This window comes from Dermochelys coriacea, chromosome 21, assembly GCF_009764565.3.
Source record: "Dermochelys coriacea isolate rDerCor1 chromosome 21, rDerCor1.pri.v4, whole genome shotgun sequence".
NCBI classification, from domain to species: domain Eukaryota; kingdom Metazoa; phylum Chordata; order Testudines; family Dermochelyidae; genus Dermochelys; species Dermochelys coriacea.
This window is the reverse complement of record NC_050088.1, coordinates 7,925,972-7,947,675: the sequence shown is the minus strand read 5'-3', so window position 1 is coordinate 7,947,675 and position 21,704 is coordinate 7,925,972. Positions and strand designations below refer to the sequence as shown.

The following is a 21,704-nucleotide window of genomic DNA, read 5'->3' as shown; positions in this document are numbered from 1 at the left end:
GGGAGGCTCTGCTTAGAAAAGATTCTCTAGCTTGTTGGTTAAGACCCAGTGGTGGGACAAGGGTAGAGCCCGATTCAAGTCCCTGTTCCCGTCTCAAGTTCAAAGGTGAGGGGGGTCTACCTCTGTTGTCTGACCGGTGGAGTTTGCTGCTGTCTACAAAGTTTCTAATATGTGACCATAGCTTATGCGCATCAAATATTCTCTAAGGACACCTAACCAGTTTGAAAGGCTCATTAGCTCTTCAGACCTCAGCACCAGCACAACACACGTACCCTCAGTACTGGAAACCTATGAAAGGAACCGAACTCGCCCTCCCACAAAAAACCCACACCACGGGGCTGCAGAGGCACTGAAACACACCTCTCTTTTTTCACTCTCTGGCCCAATACATATTTAATTATTTCAATACAACGTGCAACAACTTCATAAGGAATGGTTGAGAAAGTCCCGCCGTGGTTGGCTGGGCACCTGGGGTTTGGGAAGCCCAGGTTTGAGGTGCTGCTCACAAACCAGCATTTGTTGGTGGCCTTCCGCAAAGCGTGGCTAGTTACTGGAGGTCTGGCAGCACTTGCTGCGTAAAGGCAAATGCACGCTCTATTTTGTACTGGGACAAAAACGCTTTGCAGAGACATTCCTAGCTTGAGAATCCTGCCAGCTGTGGAACTAAGACCACAGGCAGCTTTCAGCTGAAACGAAGACAGGGACTTGAACCTGACATTCATACAGCTCAGCTGAATGCTTAGACCACAGAACTAAACTACTTAGGCTGGCCCCACACATAATTAACTATGGCTACACAGTGGAGCAGCTTCAACAGAAGAGATTGAGAGACCTTAGCTAGGAAAGACTCTCTATCTAGCATATTGGTTAAGGCCTATGCATGGGGTGTGGGAATGCCTAGTTCAAGTCTATGCTCAGAAGGATGCAGTGGGGGGCTTGTCCCTAACCAGGCAGGCTGGAGTGTGTTAGCTGGTGGAGTGTAAGTATGACAGAAGTGCTGTCCACTAAAATATTTTTAATAATCTGCAACTCTATTTTGGGCACAGCAGACTCCCTTGGAGAACACAGCCCACGTTTGAGCCACTCAGCACCCGAGGGCGCACACAGCCACCAACATAGGAAGGATTGGAACCTGCTTCACTGGCCCCCCAGCAAACAATCTTTTATGTACTTGAAAACTATTATGTCCCCCCTCAGTCTTCTCTTCTCCAGACTAAATAAACTCAGTTTTTTCAATCTTCCCACACAGGTTGTGTTTTCTAGACCTTTAATCATTTTTGTTGCTCTTCTCTGGACTTTCTCCAGTTTGTCCAGTGTCCATCTTTCCTGAAATGTGGCACCCAGAACTGGACACAATACTCCAGTTGATACCTAATCAGCGCAGAGTAGAGCAGAAGAATTACTTTTTGTGTCTTCGCAAAAAGAAAAGGAGTACTTGTGGCACCTTAGAGACTAAACAAATTTATTTGAGCATAAGCTTTCGTGAGCTACAGCTCACTTCATCGGATGCATTCGGTGGAAAATCTTGCGTCTTGCTTTCAATACTCCTGCTAATACATCCGAGAATGACGTTTGCTTTTTTTGCAAGTGTTACTCTGTTTGACTCATATTTAGCTTCTGATCCACTAAGACCCCCAAATCCCTTTCTGCAGTACTCCTTCCTAGGCAGTCATTGCCCATTTTGTACATGTGCAACTGATTGTTCCTTCCTAAGTGGAGTACTTTGCATTTGTCCTTATTGAATTTCATCCTATTTACTTCAGACCAGTTCTCCAGTTTGTCCAGATCACTTTGAATTTTAATCCTATCCTCCAGAGCACTTGCAACCCCTCCTAGCTTGGTATTATCTGCAAACTTTATAAGTGTACTCTATGCCATTATCTAAATCACTGATGAAGATATTGAACAGAACCAGACCCAGAACCGATCCCTGCGGGACTTCACTCATTATGCCCTTCCAGGATGACTGTGAACCACTGATAACTACTCTCTGGAATGATATTCCAACCAGTTATGCACCCACCTTTTAGTAGCTCCACCTAGGTTGTATTTTCCTAGTTTGTTTATGAGAAGGTCATGTGAGAGAGCGTCAAAAGCCTTACTAAAGTCAAGATAGACCACATCTGCCGCTTCCCCCCTATCCACAAGGCTTGTTACCCCATCAAAGAAAGCTATCAGGTTGGTTTGACACGATTTGTTCTTGACAAATCCATGCTGGCTGTTACTTATCACCTTAACATCTTCTAGGTGTTTGCAAACTGATTCCTTAATTATTTGCTCCATTATCTTTCCGGGTACAGAAGTTAAGCTGATTTAGATGAGCATCCCAGCCTCTGGAAAGGGTGGTATTGCCTGCTGGGAAAAATCTAAGGTGACAGAAAACGCTCTGCACACACATACCGAGCCTGCGAGCACCACCGGGGGTCCAGCACGAAGGCCTCCCCTGGCGGCAGGCAACATTGCGTACACACACACACAAACACACACGTACAGTCAACTGCTCAGGTTTGCCCACTGGCCCAATACAGAGTTAACTATGGGTTACTAAGTGCAACGGCTTCAACAGAAGATATGGAGCAGCTCTGCTTAGAAAAAATTCTCTAGTCGGTTGGTTAAGGGGTTGTGAAAGAGCCTGGTTCAAACTCCTACTTCCGGAGCAGCGGATCTATGGTGTGGTTCGAGTGCCCTAGACTGGCTAGTGAAGCAGCTAAGCCAGTGGCCAAAAAAGCAAGGGAGGGCCCTGACCAAAGGGCTATAACGGATGGGAGGAGATCCTTTCTCACGCTGGTTTTTCATGAGAAAGGGACGCTGACCTGCATGAGGCATCTCACTCCAGAAATGGGTTCATGGTGGAGTCTCCTGAGCAGCCATAGACCCCTCCTGCCTGTCAGCCAGGCATCTGAGACCCAGAGGAGTGGGAACCAGGCCCCCACATGGTGTTGCAGATGGGGGCCCTAAGCACAGCCCTCCCCTCTGTTATTAAAGAGCCTCTTTCCATTAAGATCCAGACAACAGCAGCGTTTTATTATCACCATTTGAGACAACACCGGACATAGTGGCTCTTGCAGGGTAAGGATGCGAGATTTGTTCTTCCGTGCCCGTTCTCCTGGCTGAAGGCACAGCTGTTTAACACCACGGGTAATTGCAGACACACCAATCAGCCTAGATTTGAACCACAAGTACCCAAGCGCAGGATGGAGCAGGGCAGGGGGACAATAGGCTGAACGGGCCCTATGCCAGCAGTCTGCGGCCACCCTGACAACGTGAGCCGACGTTGGGAATGCAGCTGGAGTGCTTAGCCAGCCGGTGGGCCCGATGAAGGGAGCAGGGTTAACCCCTGCCAAACCAGCCACTAAGCAGCACATGGGACGCTGGCTTGGCATCCAACTGGGAGCAATATGCCTATTTTGCAATGCACACCCTCTCCCCCGGGTTATAGCACCCATTGTAGGCTCTGGTCTGCAGTAAGATCTGATATTGCCTTGGTTAACCCTCTGCCAGAATAAAATGGGGTGCTCCCAGCTGCTGCACAAGGCTCAACGGTCAGCACTGGCCGCCTAGCTCCCCAGCACTTGGAGCGCGATTCCCAGCGCCCGTAGACATACCCGCTTTGGCTCTCGCTGAGCTCCACATTCCTGATGCTAGCGCTGCCAGGGGTGGTCCCAGCCACCCGGGCAAAGCAGAGGGGTCCTCACTAGGACCTCCGGGCCCACTGCACAGCCAGGGCCATTGCTTTGGTTCAGCCAGCGTGACGCCTGCTGCTGACGTGACCCCTGTTGTGCTCTTCCCGCATGCCAGGGGCTTATGGCCCCTTTCTGCTAGCAAGGCCAGCATAAAGGTGCGGGGCACGAATGACTCAGGCACTGAGAATGAGTGTGTGTGAGGGGGGAATTAGGCTACAATAGCGCAGCCAGAAGGAGAATGCGGGGGTTGTACCTTTTCCATCTGCTTCTCCTGCAGACTTGTTACATGTCTCAGGGAGGCTGTGGGGTACAGCAGTCCCTGGACTGGTGGAAACACTGTGAGGAGACCAGAGTGTGTGGCCCCATAGATCTGAGGCAAAAGAAAAAGCTTGTGCAAAACCACACACCTAGGAAAGTATTTGGGGGGTCCAGTGGAAGCTGACAGCACAGCACCCCCACCCCAAACATACCATGTCCTGGGTAGTGTTAAAGGGAGATTCCAAGCCAGATTCAGGGATCTGGTTCTACTGAGCTAAGCAAACTCCAGTTCCCAACGTGCTCCCCAAATTCAGGGAAAGTTCACATCTAAACTTAGCAGCTTGGGGCCAGCTGTGCGTTGTAGCAAGTTACATGCTGTCCTCGCGGCAGGAGGAAGAGTATGCCGGATAGGAGAGGGGGAGGGAAGGGGTATGTGCAGCCTCGGCCACGTCTCCAGGACACCCAGCTGTGGGACAAGGCACCAGGTGAGCAGCCCTATTTGGGAAGAGAAGTTTATTTTGGGCACGCAGGACCATTCTTCATAGTCGGGATCTTCACCTCCTCCTCGGGATGCTTAGGCAAACACAATGCTGAGTGGTGGGGGTGGAGGGGTCACTGCCAGCTGCTGTGACCTCTATCATTAAGGCTTGGGACAAAAGGAAGGTCCCCCTTCTTCTCCCATGTGCCATGGCAGGGCCTAGCGGCAGGTTCTCCAGACCCTCTGACTGCAGACCTGTGCAGGCTTCCTTGTGTAACCCCTAAGTGTGCATTCAGAAATAAAGGGGGAGGGGTCTAGAGCCAGCCCCTCACAGTGTGGGGCAGAAGGGGGTTGTGGGGGTGAGGGGCACAGAGTCAGCCACATCCCCCCTTGAGACAGGATTGACCGAGCAGAATTCCCCATACCCTGTGGAGGATGTGACACCAAACAGCAGCACGGTTTGTTTCGGTAAAGCACATACCTGCCGGTCGCCCGGCCCAAGGAACACAGCTCCAATCTTAAGGCGATACTAATCTGCAAGGCAGTCCCGAAATCTTTAAGTCCAGCTGAGCTCATGGCCTTCCTGAATGTCTCACGTTCCAGTCTTGGAACCAAGTGTCTTGCCAGCAGCCAAGTCCTGTCGTCATCCCCCGGAATGGCACCATCAGCAAAGCCAACCATGGGGCTAAATCCAGAGATTGGATAACTGTGCTCCAGGGGCTTCGTTTAATCTTTGGCTTCCCAGAAAGTCTTCCTTCCCCTTCCCCCTCTCCCTCTATCTGCCCCCTCCACTAGCCAGTGGCTGACTGAGGTCTGAGGTCATGGCAGCAGCTGACCTGTGCAGGAGAAAATAGCTGGGAATCTTGTGGACCTGAAGCAGCCTTGAGATGTCATTTTGGCATCTCCAGGGCTATCACCACAGACTTTGCCTTGAAGTACTGTTTAAATCTTAGCCTTGCATACCTGTGAAGAGAGACAGAAACAGATCTTACACAAGAGAGTGGGAACATCTGACTACCTCCACCCTGTCAGCGCTACAGGGATTTCCCCTCACCTCCTTTCAATGGTGAAGTCCACGGCCTTGCTTACTCACGTCTGCTGCAATGAAGGAGAGGGGCAATTTAGGGTGTGGAATAATCTCCCCAAGGGGAAATTGTGGAATCCTGATTGCTTGAGCTGTTGGGGAAGGAACTAGATGGGATTGGAGAGAGATGATCTGCCTTTATTCTAGGAATTTCTGGTCCAAACTCTGCAGGAGATAACAGATCAAGGGGCAGCCCTGTCTTCCTGGGGCTCACTGCGTTCTCCTGTGCCTGCAGCAGAACGCTGATACACTGGGTGTCCGTAACACCGTGGCAATCTGGGGCTGGGCTACGTATCTGAAGAGCCTGCTGCAGCTCGAGCTAAGAGAGGTGCGTCTTTTAGCCCAGGTTGGAGCGGCACTCCTGTTAGGATCCATGGATCCCAGCATCGATCCCTGCCGCGTTACACATCCCATCACACTGCACCTCCCCACGTGCTCTGTCTGGGTGCTGCAGTGACCCACGGATCCAACGAGGACCTCGGTGCTGATCACCGTAGCCAAAACAGGAGAGGAATTCATGCCAGCCTGGGCGCAGAAGTAGCATGGCAGCCTGCTCGTGCCATGGCAAAGGGGAAGCTCTACCCACCACCAGCCCTGCTGCAGGGGCCCACTCACCTGAAGAAGTTAAAGTCTATGGTGGAATATTTATCCTGGATCAAAGCCCAGCATGCCCAAAGGAAATGAGAGGCCTGCAACAGAGAGAAGAATCAGGAACCTGCCTAGAGCTTTCCATACCACTGTGGGACAATAAAGCCTTTCACGTCACCCTCTTCTCCCAGTACTCAGGGCCTGATCCTCAGCTGGTTTAAGTCAGCTCCACTGGCTTCAGTGAATCTATGCTGATTTGCAGTCAGCTGGGGATCTGGCCCATGAGCTTTTTAATGCTAATGAACAGTCAGCTCCTGTCTTATTAACGATTATCTGTGTGACGTTTTTATGGAGCAGAATCCCGTTGTGCTAGGTGCTGTACAAACACAGAACAAAAGGGCTGTCCCCACCCCAAAGATCTTACAGTCATAAGTAAGCGAAATGTTATCCCCTTCCTTGCATGGGGTGGGGGGAAGGGGGTGTTACCACCTGGTCCCTCTGAGTGGGACAGGCTTGGGTTTGATCCATCCTTGGCTGCCAGCACCTGGGTCACAGCACCTCTAGGATGATTCCCTGCCACTGCATGTTTGAAATAGCAAGAGCATGTTCCGTAACGTGTCCACTGACAATTCTTCTCTAAATGTTTCAGAGTTAAAATACAGGCGACTAGCTCCACAAGCCCTCGGCTTCCTTATCACGATGGACAGGTCTGAAGTTGTTTACTGTCTGGCTCTCAGCTAAAGTAAATTCCCCTCCAGCTGCTCGGTTCAAAGGTTGCTGTAGCAGCTCCAACAGGGTCATTGGTCTCTCTGGAGATATTAAGTAAGTAACCTTGGCAAAGTCAGATATCCTTGTATTCCAGGGCTCAGCGGGCTCTGGCCCAGGTTCAGGCCAACAGGTCACTGGAGTCTTTGCTCACCTGTTGTTAGCACCCCACTGACCTACAGTCAAAGCGCATCGCTCTCTATTTTGGCCTCCTGTCTCATGGAAGACCAAGAGAGGTGGCCACCTCTCTTCTCCAGCTTATGAGCAGGTGGCTACCTGTGCAAAAACTTCTTCCTTGAGCAATCCCAGTCTTGCTGCCATAGAGGACAGAAACTCAGGTCCTCAGAAACTATAGGCCAGAACATTTCTCAGCTGGTGTAAGTCAGTGCAGCTCATTGACTTCACCTGTTTGTACCAGCTGAGAATCAGGCTCTAAATTTCCAGGGCTCCACATGCACTATACATTCTGCCCCACATGCACGGCTGACAGCCAGTTTTCTGGAATTCTTGCTGTCCGGCAGGGGATGCAGAAGATAATGGCTAACAGGGCACCACCGTCTGTCCATCAGCCAGGCAACCTGAGACCACCCAGTCAGATGTGTCTTTATGCTCACCGAGGATCATATTTTTAGAAGAAGACCTCAGAGCCAGATTTTCAAGTGGCCAACCCCAACGTGCAAGTCTCTCTCAAAAACCTGGCCACTTATTTTGGTGTCTAAATGGGTTCGTAGCCCTTTGAGAAATCTGGCTCAGAGTGACGCAGAATCTTGGATTCCATGTAAGCTCCGCTACTTGTGGGATAGCTCCTCAAGCAGGGCAGGGGGAAGAGAGGAAGACACCCACTGCCAGGCCTGATTTCCTCCACTGTCCCTCCTCAGTGGCAGGAGAAGAACTGTAATTCAACCCAGAGCCTGATCGTGGCTTCTGGGGGGGCCTGCTCTTTCTCACAACTCTGCAAACAATAAAGCAAGCCCACAGGCTAGGTTCACGGTCAGTGTTGCCAACTCCTGTGGTTTTAACAGCACTTTTGTGATAGTTGGTGGGTTTCTTAAAATCCCATCAAGAGACTGCATGGGAATGTCAGCTTTCACTTGAGAGAGAGAGAGAGAGAGGTAGGTGTGTGTGTGGTTGCAGAGGAAAAACTTGAAAAGTGACCTGCGTGTCAAAGCCATTCTCATGATTTTTGGAGTGCCTGAGGCTGGCGATGCTGTTAACCCCTGAACAACAGGTACCTACGAGTTGTAAATGCTACACAAGGTGGAAGGCAGTAGAGAACCATGATAGCTGGGGGGAAAAGTGATCAGGGAAGGGCCTCTGGTTGCTCCATCCAGTGCTCTCCCCAACTGACCACTCTGCTCAAAGTCAGTGGTGGCATTAGGTCTGGATTCCTGAGGAATTAAATGGCACTCATAGCTCTTGGCCATCTGACTCCAAGAGAGGATCTGCCTTATTGTCGGTGGAACTTAATAACGTGAACGACTTCCAGGTAGGTGGGAAGACTCTGCTGATGTACATTGGACCCGGTTCTAACTGCTCTGAACGTACCATTGCGCCTAGATCTTCAAAAAAAAAAAAAAATCAACACATGCCCAACCTACGAGCTCCTTAGCAAGATCTGATCCATCACATCTGTTCCCTCTCTGCTTCCAGAGCAGTTCCCTTTCCTCTGCTGGAGAACTTTAATTCTGGGGCTTCTTGCATCTCCCTCTAAAGAATCTGGTGCTGACCATGGACCATTACTCTAGTCAGGTACGATTCCTTTCATGAACGGTGGTGCTCCAGGGCCATTATGACGGAGTTGGTTCACTCCTGGGCCTGCAGCGATGTTAAACACAGAGTGGACACACAAGCACAGTGAAGAATTTCAGTGTCTTTGAGCCACCGGACCAGATCCTATTTCCTCTCCCTGACAACTCCCGTAACTGAATCCCAGAGTGCATTTCAGGGCTGATTAACTCTCCCACCCAAGAGCCCTGGGTCTTGCCTGTCAGAGAAGAACATGCTCCAGTGGATGGTAAATATACCTCTTCTATTCCCCAACAATCAATTCTCCCGTGGGTTAAGTATATTCAGAACCCCCGCCCCAGCGCACATCACTTGGTCAGTCCTGCCGCCTCCCACCCCCCCTCCGGGCGCCCACTCACTAAAGCAAACTGGTTCGCTTGCACGTAGAGGGTTTCCAGCTCCTGGTCAGAGATGACTCCCCCTTCGCTTCCCTGGTTCTCCAGGCTCAGTTGCTTGTAGGCTTGCAGGTAGTGCCTCAGCCACTGCAGCTGGGTGTCTCTGCTGGGATATAGGCTGTAATCCACCTCGTTCACTCCTGCAAACAGAAGCTAGCAATTAGGAGGACCGGAGGTGGACAAGGAGAACAAGGCAGCTCCTCTAGGGCAAAGCGCTGATGAAGATGGGCTCTCCCAGGCCATGAGCCACAGCCCATTGAAGTCAATGGGAATCTTTCAATTGCCATTGGATCAACCCCTGGGAGACAAACGCTATGTAAGTCAAGGGCCATTCTAGTGGAAGACAAGGTATTTCCCCAGAGCTAGGGATGGGGTGCAAGTACACTGATCCTATCTACTTGTTACAAGATCCTGTTAGCAAGTGGGTCCTATCTTTCCCTCTCTGGTGCTGGGATTTTGGCCCTGAAGTTACAATCTAAATGTAATTTCCCTCTCCGGGACACTTGAGCTGATTTCTAATCTTCCCTGCACTCCATGTGAATTTTACTCCTAGAAGTTCTTCAGAGGCTTTAAAATAATTTGAGATGATCTCTGAGAAAGGCTATGAAACAACAGGGTGCCATGATATATAGCGAGCCCCCTTTCCCCCTAGATCTAGTCCGTCCCATGAGCACCTTGTCATGCATGAGCCTGGATTTGATCTCTTTTACTGTTTGCTCTCAGCAGTGACGCGCAGAAGGGGACTTAAAAGTTTCAGTGTGGGTTTGCGCTTCAGGCTGCAATAATCCTGCTTAAGTTTTCAAGGTAAAAATTACTGGTACATCTACAACCCCTTTTGTCTTCAAAGTGCAAGGATTAACTTCCTGTAGCCTCCTCTGGAGAGGAACGTGGCAGCTATTCATTCAACCACGTGCAGGAACACTGCTCAGAAGTTTAGGACTGGGAGAGAAGCCAACAGAGACCGCATTGGGAAATCGGGTAGGCAGAACAGAATGACCCAAGCACTCTGATGTTATTGCCATGGCAACTTTAATGCCCACAAGTGGCCAGGATCTCAGTTTTAGGTCTCATTTGAAAGGTGCCGGCAACACCACCAGCACAATCCCCCCGAACATGGCTCTTGACTCAGCAGTCACTTGAAGGGAGAAGGACCAAATACTGAATCACCCACAACACTTCCTGCAAATCCTCTTAGAGGTTTTCACGCCCAACCCTACTTAGCTTGTGAGAGCTGAAGGCTATACAGCACAAGCTGAAATGGCTATCGACATACATAAATATTACCTGCACTTGGGGCTAAACATGGGGAGAGGAAGAAATGTTTCCTACAGTTACTTACATTAGTGAAATATCCTCATCAGTTACCCTGTAAGTAAACATGGCCAAAGGGAAACATTCCACCAAACTGGGGGGCCCAGCTTTCAGGCTAGGGAAAGAAGGGGGTGGGGGAGCTTGACTCACCCGCAAATTCATTAAAATGGTTCCCAATGTCGAAAGCCTGGTAATTGTAACCAGCGTATTCGTAGTCTATGAACCGCACGTGCCCTGTGGAAGGCAAAATGGGGAGCGGTTAGAGCAGACGCCTCTGGTTCTTCAGGCGTCCTTGTACCCCTTGGAAGCCACCATCAGGGGAAAGGACATGTTTGCAAAGCTCGTGTGCACTGGACAGGAATGGAACGTACCTTCAGTCGCATTGTAGATGATGTTTTTGCACAGCAGGTCATTATGGCACAGCACAATGGGAGAGCCCAGCTGGGAGAGATATTCCTTCAGCCAGGCAACCTCTTCTTCTAGCACCTCCAGACTGGGCACTTCCTGACGGAACCTAGGGGAGAAAAGGACGTGAGGTCACGTCCATGCACAGTAAGCTTCTTTTCAAATGTGGGTTGTTTTTTTTAAATAATGCAAAGCTCAATAACATTCAATAACTGGAGAGAGAGAGAGAGAGAGAGAGAGAGAGAAAGCAGGCAGGTCTCCTAGGGCAGCACAGTCTTGGAGAATCACATCTCATGGGTACTTGGTCCAGCAAAAACCTCTTTGTTCACTGGAAGATTAATGTGGACTAAACACCAGGCTGGGCGCCATGCACTTTCAAGTTCTGATGCTCAGCAGTGGTGAATGGCTTGACAGTCCTGGAGATTGGGATCCTCTACTTAGCCTTAGAGCAGGGACAAATCAGGCAGCTGAACCTTCCCCATGTTATCCTATCAACGTGCCTCCACGGTGATGTGGATGGACTCTCTCTAGGAGGGAAAAGGATAATTCTATCTCTGTGCCCCGCTGACTCTTTAGCCTCTAGGTGGAGATTGCTAACAAGTGAGGTCAATTGCACTGGTGGTTTTGGTAATGTAGATCCCTGTCCCACTGGGAACTAGACCAAGACTCAAACCCGTCTCACATATAGGGCGCAAAACAGCAACATCAATCAAATCAGAAGCAGAAGAGACTCACTGCAATTCGCCTTCGAAGGGTCCATGTGGATCAAAATGATGGTCCATTTCCCTGAGCTACCATGGCAATCAAGCTCCCAGGCCCAGAGCCACAAGGACAATGGGATTTTTCAAGAACCCACAGTGGCACATGTTGTACTAATAACCTCAAGCAACCCGGTGATACCAAAAAAAGAGCTAGTTAATAATTAAATCTAACTGACCATTTAATGCATTCTGTGTGCCATCTAGTTCATTCACCTTCACTGTTTATTGGGACTGATGGCATCCAAGTAGGTGGATCCTGACGCAGGTTGAGACTTCCTCTAGATCCACCCACCTGGAATGGACTAAATCTCCCTCAAGGCCTTGTCTGCACGGGACATTAGATGAACTGGTTTTAAACATGCACCAAAAAACATTATAGGCCTATAATGGTTTTAAAGCCACGGTACCTGAGCTACAACGGCCCCTGGTTTAACCCCTATTTATCCTGAACTAGGTGTAAAATCAGCCCACGTAATTGGGGTCAATTCCCAGTGTAAGTGGGGCTCAGGTCCCAGTTTAATTCCAGCTGGGGTGATTTTCCTGGGAGTTATTACTTCTAGTAACAGTATTACTGCAGCAACTAGGAATCCTAGTCATGGCCCAGGACCCCACTGTGCTAGGCACAGTACAACAAAAATGATTAGGGAGCTGGAGCACATGACTTACGAGGAGAGGCTGAGGGAACTGGGATTGTTTAGTCTGCAGAAGAGAAGAGTAAGGGGGGGATTTGATGGCTGCTTTCAACTACCTGAAGGGGGGTTCCAAAGAGGATGGAGCTCGGCTGTTCTCAGTGGTAGCAGATGACCGAACAAGGAGTAATGGTCTGAAGTTGCAGTGGGGGAGGTTTAGGTTGGATATTAGGAAAAGCTTTTTCATTAGGAGGGTGGTGAAGCACTGGAATGTGTTACCTAGGGAGGTGGTGGAATCTCCTTCCTTTGAGCTTTTTAAGGTCAGCCTTGACAAAGCCCTGGCTGGGATGATTTAGTTGGGGATTGGTCCTGCTTTGAGCAGGGGGTTGGACTAGATGTCCTCCTGAGGTCCCTTCCAACTCTGATATTCTATGATCCTATGTCACTTACCCTTCCCACAACTGCCTGGCTGCATTGCCTGAACCCATACGCAGGACTAGAGATGAGCCCAGTGCAACTGGCTAGAACTGCGTGGATACAGGATGCCCTTAGCAGGAGTCTTGTTGCTGGGTTCTCTCTCTCTCTTTACCTGGGGTTGGATGCCTTGGTGATGAGATCAGTTTTCATGATGGTGAGGTACTTGTGTAGCTTGTGCCAGAGGCTGGGTTTGGGGAGGCTCCCGTTGGCGTGAATTGCGTGCATTTTGGCCATTTCCCAGGCTATTAACCTATAACAAATCACACGGGCAGCGATAATAGGTGGCTACACTTCGAGATTCTGCCAATGGGAAATGCTCAGCACCCTCTGTCAACCACACCCCAGGGACATCAAGTTGGGCACCCATAAAACCAGCGCCCACTGTTAAAAATTCAGGCTGAAAGTGTCTAAATTCTCTCTCCATTTTAGTGGTGCGACTTCCGAATGCTTTAAGGTACCATCTCAAAAATCTCCAAACTCACTAGCCAAATTCTCTGCTGGTGTAAGTCTCTGGAGAAATGCCAATTTCAGCATTGCCAACCTCAATGATTCAAAAAATCATGAGATTTAAAAAAAAAATCATCTCTTGATTTTCAAGCCAAATTTTTGTTGTTGTTCCTTTGATTTGCTCTCTGTTTCTGAGCCCTCTGGTTGCAATTGCATCATGTTTTCAAGCTCTTCACAACAACCCTGAGGGTTACAAGTGACTTCTTTTTAAATGAAACCTGAGATTCTGATGTGATCACTTCATTCCAGCAGCTGGGGCTTCAATCAGTACACCCCAAATTACGAGACTTGTGAGAAAACCAGGAGAGTTGGCAATACTGCTGGCATTTACATGAGCAGGGAATCTGATCGGTGACTGCATTTACCAGAGAATGCTGCTGTCCTGGTTCTATCTAGGCAAATGGTATGGGAGACTTTGGGGGAACAGCCTCTGTGGAGCTTGCAATTTGCCACTGTGCATCTGCCGGACGAAAGGCCAGTCTGCAAGAGAAAGGCAACACCCACCCCTCTTCCAGCAGCTGCCTCTGGTAGCTAGGAGAAGGGATGCCCCTATGCTGCCTCCCACCCAAGTTCCTGCTAGCAGCCCAACACAGGGCATTGCAGAGGTGTCAGGAACCTATTCCCTAATCTGGCTTGGCTTCTTCCAAACGTCACTCCCTGCATGCAGCATCCTAAGACGGATAGCAGAATCAGGCCCATAGCAGTCTGCCCAAGTACCTTTCCCCTCCCAAGGCAGGAACACAGAGGAAGGAAACGTGGCACAAACTACACACACACACACACACACACACTCTCACCTGAAGATCTGTGGCTGCCGTACATGCTCAGGTCCCAGTGCCATCCCCTGCATGAACTCATAACATAAGCCGTTTTGGAAGGTGCAGTAGAGGTTGGGGGCACAGCCGTGGGCTCGCAGCACCTGGAAATTCTTCAGCTCATTTTCCCGGTCCACAAAGAGCTCCGTCTTCCGGCCGTAGACCCGCACCAGGACCGCGTCCGCCATCCCCTCGTCCATGTAGCAGGCCATGAGCTTGTTGGTGATGCCATCGGTGAAGAGCTGGCGAGGGAGGTACAGAGGGAGAGGGTTAGGGCGTGGTGTGAGGAAAAGCAGCGAGGCCTTAGGGGCCATTAACAAGTGTGTGTGCAGGGGAATGCCCTGTGGGGAGGGGAAAAAGAGACACTAATGTAGAATCCGAACAGCCCCGAGTGTAAAAGAAAAAGAGGTTGGCACAGGAGTCTGTCCATGGTACTTATCTGGCCGCCACAACCGTTACATGTGCGTGGCTCACACTCCAATGGATTTGACCTAGGTAGGCAGTGTGGTCTAGTGGACAGAGCACTGCACCTGCCTTCAAGTCCCAGCTCAATACCCAGCCTGCTTGGGCAAGGAACTGCCCAGTTCTCTCATCTGTGAAAGGGGATAATGAAACCCATCTCCATGGGAAAGTGCTCCTAGATCTGATGAAACGTACTATATAAAAGCTAGGCATTGTTATCACCATCCTCACAGTACGCCAGCGAGGCAGGGCTATTATTCTCATTGTACACATGGGCAACTGAGGCCCGGAGAGCTAAGGGACTTGCCCAAGGTCGCACGGGGGTCTGTGGTGAAGCAGGGAATTGAGTCCCTGGCAACCACCCTCTCTCTCTTTGCCACTATCGCCAGTCAAAATGCCAACTAGGGAACAGCACGGACACTTCGAACGGAGTCCTAGCCAGGTCATCAGCCTTTGGCTGAGGATGGAGGTTGTGACTCAGGGCACATGGGCTGAGGCTGTTAAATGCGCAGCGTGGCGCAATATTATTTGAACAGTGTCCGAGCTGCACTAGGCACTTTACAAGGACAGATTGCAAGATACCAGGTCTGATTCTCCCCCGCCTTGCAACATGGGTCACTGCTGGAGCCCCTCTGTTTTGTGCCCTCTGGGCGCTGCTTGTGAATGAATGTGTGCACCCGTGCGCGGTCCCTGCCAAAAGAGGCTGCAGTAAGCTGTGGGGGGAACAGATAACAGGAAAGGGACAAGGTGAGGAAAGAAGGGGTCTCAGCAGCACCACCGCACGGAACCGCATGGTTTAATTAAGAGCTTGGTTATGATCGGCGGGGACTCTCTCTGGAGACCTTTCTTGTCGATTCGCCTCAGGAGAGGCACCAGTCACAGACAACGTACGTTTGGGAGGTCTCGACAGCATCCCAAACATGGGCCTGTCTTGCACTCCTCATACGGTCCAGGCTTATAAGTGGAGCTGGGAGATTTAGTAGCAAAGCATGACACTGAGTTAAGTTACAAACCTGAGACTCGATCCCAGTTCAATGGGGTTGCTCAGCAGGGTTTCGAACCTACCGGGGGGAGGGGGTTGTGGTAAGTTCTCAGCTAGCTGGAGGCGCTGATGAAGGCACCAGGCACAGCTGGGTGGTTTGGGCTGGCGACTCAAGAGAGCTAAAAGAACCGTTCCACCTTGAGGTGGTTGAGGGCCACGGCTCAGGCCTCTGTAGGTTCTGAGCTGCCCCGCGGGCGGAATCCCTGAACTGGCACAGAGCGTCAGGCACAAAACACAGCGAGGAGCAAATGAAACAAACCAACCAACCCCAGGGGTCCGAGCAGCACTGAGATCACTGACAGCGCAGATGTCTCTGCTGGAGATGCCTCTGTCACTACTCTGATGGCTCCTCACAGATGGAAATGTTCGGGCTTCTCCTTAACTTGGCTGGATGCCCGGATACACGGAGTCTTCTCCCCTTCCCCCGTCCTCTCCAACTCCATGACCCTTCTTCCTGCAGATCTCTCCCTCTATGCTCCTGTCTATGCTCTCGCCTGGGAAGCAGAGGAAAAGCACAGAGGTGTGGCTTGATGGGGAAGGGAGGCCATTCCAGATGGTCTGGGGATGGCAAGAAATATTGGCCTGATTCCCCTCTCACTCACGCTGGAGTAAATGAGGAGCAACTCCACTGAAGTCAAAGGAGCCAACGAGATGGGGGCAAAGCGGAACCCTTAGCCCTGGGTTAAGTCGAGATTAATGCTGTTTCCAAGGGGCACTTCTCTCCTCTTCAATTTTTTAAAAGCTGGGGGAATCTGATGCTTGTGAAAAGAAGCGAGGGGCTGCTAGTTCCAGCTGCAAGCCAATGCTGAGCAAGGTGCCCCCGCAAAGACAATCCTTGCAATCCACTGAACCATCCTGCTCCGGGAAATGCAGGATTGGATCCTTGGGCCTTTCAGAAGGCAGATCTAGTGCTGCTTGGGAGTGCAATGGGATGGGCAGAGTGCAGCAGTACCTGTGACACAATGTGTTGATGAGGCAGTGGTACTGAGGGTGCAATCTGATGGTGCTTATTTTGCCTAGGTGGGCAGTGCCCAGCATTATGGCCTGATGCACAGGGGAGGGATGCCATGCACAAAGCAGGCATTGTTGCAGGAGCGGCAGCACCAAGAGCACAGCCTGGTGCCGTACTGCCCAATCTGATGCTACCTTTGTCGAGCACTGCCCGGGACGTGATCTGAAGCTTTAGTAGCTTCGCTATAGGTGACAATATGCTTTTCCCTATAAGTAAAAAGGAAACTGATTTGAGCGTCACATGCCAGAGAGAAGTAAATACCATAAGACTCATATTTCCTTAAAGTCTTCACCCTCAGCTTCTCCCTGTCCTCCTCCTTTCAGATCCAATGGGCCAAATCCTCAGCTGGTACAAACCAGCATAGTTCCATTGACATCACTGGAACTATCCAGATTTACACCAGCTACCCACTGAAACTAGCCCTCTGCACATGGAATAGAATAGACCCAGGTTACGTAAGGGCGAGAACAGGTCCCACTCCCCCAGCAGTTCTAGCTCAGCAGCCGCCTCCTCTTCGGCAAACTGAACTCTGTGTCAGTTCTTCTCCATTTTTGGATCTAAAGTCCATTCAGATCTTTCCTGTGGGTGTGAATTGGACTGTTGGTATTGATCCTCCTGGCATTCCATGACGTTCATTTCAGCACTGCTGATGACCTGCGTACCCAGCATCTCACAGCTCCTCCAGCTTCCAGGAACAAGGGCAGCTGCTCTGGAGACCACCTGAGATGTTCCCAGAAGTGTCAACTGCAGAGTGAATGTTTACCAGCAGCGACATATGCCCCCATCATCCCAGTCTGGAACGGCCAAAAACCCCGCTGCGTCCGTTGCTGCCGGTGGAATGCGGGAATGAGTGGGGGCTGGTATTTCTGCCACAGGGTATAGGAGGGGAGTGGAAGCCAGGGCTTTATTGCGGCAATAATCCTAGAAATGATCAGGCGAGAGCCCCAGGAGTTAGTGCTTTTTGCGTTTAGGTCTTTTGATGCACAGCCCCGAGCAAGGGGCAACACAAAGTCACGTCACCCAGTGGTTGCATGGAGGGGGACCAGGCTGCATGGAGCATAATCTCTTCCGGGGACCCTGAGGAACAATGCAAGTGGCATAGCCCTGTAGGGCCGTGCTTCTCAACCTGGGGGGGTGGCCCAGACTATGGCTAAGGAGTCTATGAATGACAGACTGAAAACTGCCTGAACAGAACTCAGCTATATTTGCAATCAACAGATTTCTAAAAGGGTCCGCACCTCCACTGGAAAGTTTTTAGTGGTCCGCAAATGAAAAAAGGTGGAAAAGCACTGCTCTAGGGGCTCCGTCTAGTGTGCCTGACCTACCCTATGGGCTCATGCCGAGGGAATGGGACCACGGCCCCTCCACCCCCTTTAGGATGGACATGCGTGTGCAGAGCTTCCCCGAGCACAAGGGCTGCACCTGTCTTAGGCCCCGTGTGTGAAGTACCCCAAGGTGGGGAATGTTCTCTGAAGGGACGATGTGACCCCATGGGTGCCCAGCCACTACCTCATTCCCTCTTGCTTCATCCCCTCTCACAGCAGCACAGTATCAGACCATTCACGCACGCAAATGGATAGCTCCTTCCAAACAACGAACCCCGCTGTTCCCATCTACCACTTCACTTACCCAACCATGCATTCTGCATCCACCTGCTTGTGTTTGCCTGCCTCCCATCAATTCACACAATGCCCCCACACACTACATCCACCTGTACCAATCTGCCGGTTCTCACACACAATCACCCTGTACACAGATCCCTGCCCTGACACACACACATCCCTGCCTAGTCAGACATTCTCACAGCCATTCCTCACCCCAAAGTGCTCCCGTGCATCTCCTGTCTCTTTCATTGGATGGTAGCTCCATGAGTATTTAAGCAGGGGCCTTTCTGTATCACCAACACAGCCTTAAAGATGCTGGAATGCAGAGCATAGATCTCCAACCTGCTGCAGTCCAGACAGGGCTTCAGCGCTGAATGTATTGTACTGGCTCTCCTTATCACATCCAAGGTGAGAGAGAAGCAGGCACCCCCCTGACAGTATGCTATCAAGCTTGCTTACAATGCCCTGAAGCTCTCCAGCATAGAATCATAGGAGTGGAAGGGACCTCGAGAGGTCATCTAGTCCAGTCCCCTGCAGGGAGATGCTTCCTGCTTAGTGGCAGAACTAGGGGATGTGCTGGTGGTGGGGCCAGATCCTTTGAGACCACTGCAGTTGGGCGTAACCTAGTGCAACCTGTAGGCTCCTTTTACTTGCACTGGGGGGCTGGACAATCTTCAGCTGGCCCCAGAATTGTGTGTGGGCATGGGGGGGGGGCATACAGCCACCTTTACCCAGCTTTCCTGGGTCCTACACCGAGCAGACCTTGGCCATTCTAAAGACTTAGCCTCTAACAGCTGCAGTGGTGCACAATACCCAACAGTCTGGCATCGACACCATGGAACTAGGCAGTGTAAATCAGCGTCACTCCATCTAAGTCTGTGATGCTGATGTGTACCAGCTAAGGATCTGCTCCAATTCCCTCTTTAATAAAAAAAAATGGTCTTTTTGAAAAAAATTAAAAAAAAAACCCCAAAACCTCTCTCTCCCCATGTTAAAAAACAAAAAACAAATATAAAGTAACATCAGCTGGGGCTAAGATTGAAGGCTTCTCTTTAGGCTTACACAAGTAAGATCTGCTGTTCAACACAACATCAATGCATGGATACAAGACGGCTGACAAGAGTCTTATTACGAATGCTTTGTATTATTATAGCAGTTAGAGGGCTCAGCTGAGACCAGAGCTCAAGGGGCCGTACAAACACATGACAGACAATCCCTGCCCTGAAGAGATCACAGCCTTAACTCAAGAATCTACTGCCTATTAGCAGCTGCCCTGGCACAGATATTTTGACACAGCTTCTTGTATTTAAATAACTCTGGGCTACTAATATATTACTAAGGATGCTCCAGGCACACAGGAAATAAGCGCACACGCTTGTATGGATACTTGATTACATCGATACTATTCTAGTAGCGTGCCCTCACTGCACAGCTACAGAACATTTTCATGCAGGGATGTGAAAGCACTTTACAAATATTGATGAGCTAAGCTGGGCAATGTGTCATTACCCTCCCTATAAAACCAACGAGGAGTCTGGTGGCACCTTAAAGACAAACACATTTATTTGGCCATACGCTTTCGTGGGTAAAAACCCCACTTCTTCTATTTACAGAGGGGGAAACCGAGGCACAGAGCAGCAAAGCCAGTGAGTGGCACAAGCTGGAACAGATTCTTGGAGTCCTATTGCCTGGTCTCTGGCTCCAAGGATGAGATGCCTCTGCCTCGGGAGAGCCAGTATTCAGAGCTCGCAGGACTGGAAGGGGCCGCGAGAGGCCATCGAGCCCAGCCCCCTGCACTCAGGGCAGGCCTCGGGATTCTCCAGGGCAGCGCTGCTCCAGCTGATGCGGGGGGCTGGCAGTGGGTCCCCCAACGTGCGCGCAGCCCGGCAGCGTTGAGCAGCCCTGGCCTGGAGCATCCCCGGCAGGTGCCTGTCGAACCGGCTCTTTAAAAAAAAAAAAAAAAAAAAAAAACCCTCCAGCGTGCGACAGGCTCCGAGCTCCGCGGCCACTCTCGCGCCCCCGGGACCGGCCGGGGGGCTGCGAAACCGAGCCCGGCCACGCCGCGGAGGACCCGGGCTGGGCTGGGCGGGGGAGACCCGTTGCAGGGTCACCGGGCGCAACCTTGCCCCTCCCCGGGGCTTTTCTAGCGCCAGAGCCCGGGCGTTGCGGTCTCACCCCGGCAAGCCGAGAGCCCTGCAAACCGGGCTGGCCGGGAAGCGGCCGCAGGCAGCCGGTCCAGCCCCTCGGCCCGGGGAGGCGCGCTCGCCCGCCCCGTACCTTGGTTTTCACGCGCTCCGGCTCCCACTGCGGTCTCAGCTCGCGGATCAGCCGCAGCGCGCCGGGCCGCACGTTGTTCTCGTCCACCGCGATGCCCAGGGCCGGGGCGGCGGCGGCGGCGGCCGGGAGCTTCTCCTCCATGGCCCACGTGCAGCGCGGGCAGAGCCGCGGCCTCTCCCGGGCCAGAGCGGGAGGCGGGGAGCGGGCACCGGCGACTCCACCCCCGCTAGCCGCGGAGCGCTGGGGCCGCGGCCCATGGGCAGGGGCTGGAGCGGGGCTGGGCGGGGAGGAGGAGCCGCCGCCGCCGCCGCCGCCGCCCCCCCTCCGTGCCCAGCCCGGCGCTCGGGCCGGCCGCCATTGTGATGTCACCGGGACCCCCCAGCGCCAGGGCGCCGCCATCCCGGGAGCCGCCGGGGGGACCCGCTCTGCCGGCTCCGCCCCCAGCCCGCGTCCCGCTGCGCCGCGCCGGGCAGGTGCGCCCGGGCTGGGCCCCACGGCGGCGCCGGGGCCGAGCAGAGGGCTCGGGGCTCGCCGCTCAGGCCGCGGGGGAGCCGGGGCCTGCGTTGGAAAGGTGGCTGCACAAGCCGGCAGCCCCTCCAGGCTCATTCCGGCCCGGCCCCTGGGGGAGGCTCAGGGGCCGGGACAGCCACTCTTGGGAACAGGAGGACGTGCGGCCCCTTAGAGACTAGCACATTTATTAGAGCATCCGATGCAGTGAGCTGCAGCTTCGTGCATCCGATGCAGTGAGCTGCAGCTCAGGGAAGCGGATGCTCTAATAAATGTGCTAGTCTCTAAGGAGCCGCACGTCCTCCTGTTCTTCTTGGGAACAGTAACTTTCAGTCCAGTTGAAGATTCAAGGCAGGGAAGGTGACATCTCGCTGCTATTTTAGGGTAGGGGGACCAGATGGCAAGTATGAAAAATCAGGGGGTGGGGGGAACAGGCGCCTCTGTAAGCCAAAGCCCTGAATCTCTGGACTGTCCCTATAAAATGGGGACAGCCGGTCACCCTAATTTAGGAATTAGTCTCCTTTGCCTGCTGGCCTGGTCCAGATTGGCCTGATTATCCTAGGAAAGCATGGGTATGGGGTAAAAGAGCCCTCTCCAAAGCACTCAGACAACAGTCAGAGCCGGCTAAATGGGACACAGTCAGTCAGGATTCAGAGTAGCAGCCGTGTTAGTCTGTATTCGCAAAAAGAAAAGGAGGACTTGTGGCACCTTAGAGACTAACAAATTTATTAGAGCATAAGCTTTCGTGAGCTACAGCTCACTTCATCGGATGCATTTGGTGGACAAGTCAGTCAGGAAAATCACTTTACCCTCAGGAAGCAGAGTCCCCCTCCGCCAGCCTATAAATAGAAGGGGAGCT

General features: G+C 51.8%; 1 protein-coding gene across 5 annotated transcripts; it reads right to left on the bottom strand.

Annotated features, from left to right (window-relative positions):
• Positions 1 to 3,003: 3,003 nt before the first annotated feature.
• ETNK2 (ethanolamine kinase 2) lies at positions 3,004 to 20,978 on the bottom strand. Of its 5 annotated transcripts, none has more exons than XM_038380320.2 (9): positions 20,339 to 20,970; positions 13,924 to 14,183; positions 12,732 to 12,869; positions 10,719 to 10,861; positions 10,498 to 10,581; positions 9,001 to 9,176; positions 6,119 to 6,192; positions 5,474 to 5,517; positions 3,004 to 5,382 (listed from the first exon to the last, which is right to left on the bottom strand). In XM_038380320.2, the coding sequence occupies exons 1-8, from the start codon at positions 20,942 to 20,944 to the stop codon at positions 5,505 to 5,507; spliced, it is 1,494 nt and encodes a 497-aa protein (XP_038236248.1). In that variant the 5' UTR covers positions 20,945 to 20,970; the 3' UTR covers positions 3,004 to 5,382; positions 5,474 to 5,504. The 5 variants fall into 5 exon arrangements, with proteins under 5 accessions (XP_038236248.1, XP_038236249.1, XP_038236247.1 ...); XM_038380321.2 differs by having other exon boundaries at positions 5,474 to 5,514; XM_038380319.2 differs by lacking the exon at positions 5,474 to 5,517 and having other exon boundaries at positions 20,339 to 20,967.
• Positions 20,979 to 21,704: the final 726 nt, after the last annotated feature.

What these genes read in the sequence shown, in the direction of transcription:
- ETNK2 (XM_038380319.2), bottom strand. Translation starts at nt 20,944, where the DNA reads ATGAGCCTGGAGGGGCTGCCGGCTTGTGCAGCCACCTTTCCAACGCAG. An exon ending in CGGCAGCCACAGATCTTCAG is followed by an intron (nt 12,870 to 13,923) that starts GTGAGAGTGTGT and finishes GATTTGTTATAG; the next exon opens with GTTAATAGCCTGGGAAATGG. An exon ending in ACCAAGGCATCCAACCCCAG is followed by an intron (nt 10,862 to 12,731) that starts GTAAAGAGAGAG and finishes TTTCTCCCCTAG; the next exon opens with GTTCCGTCAGGAAGTGCCCA.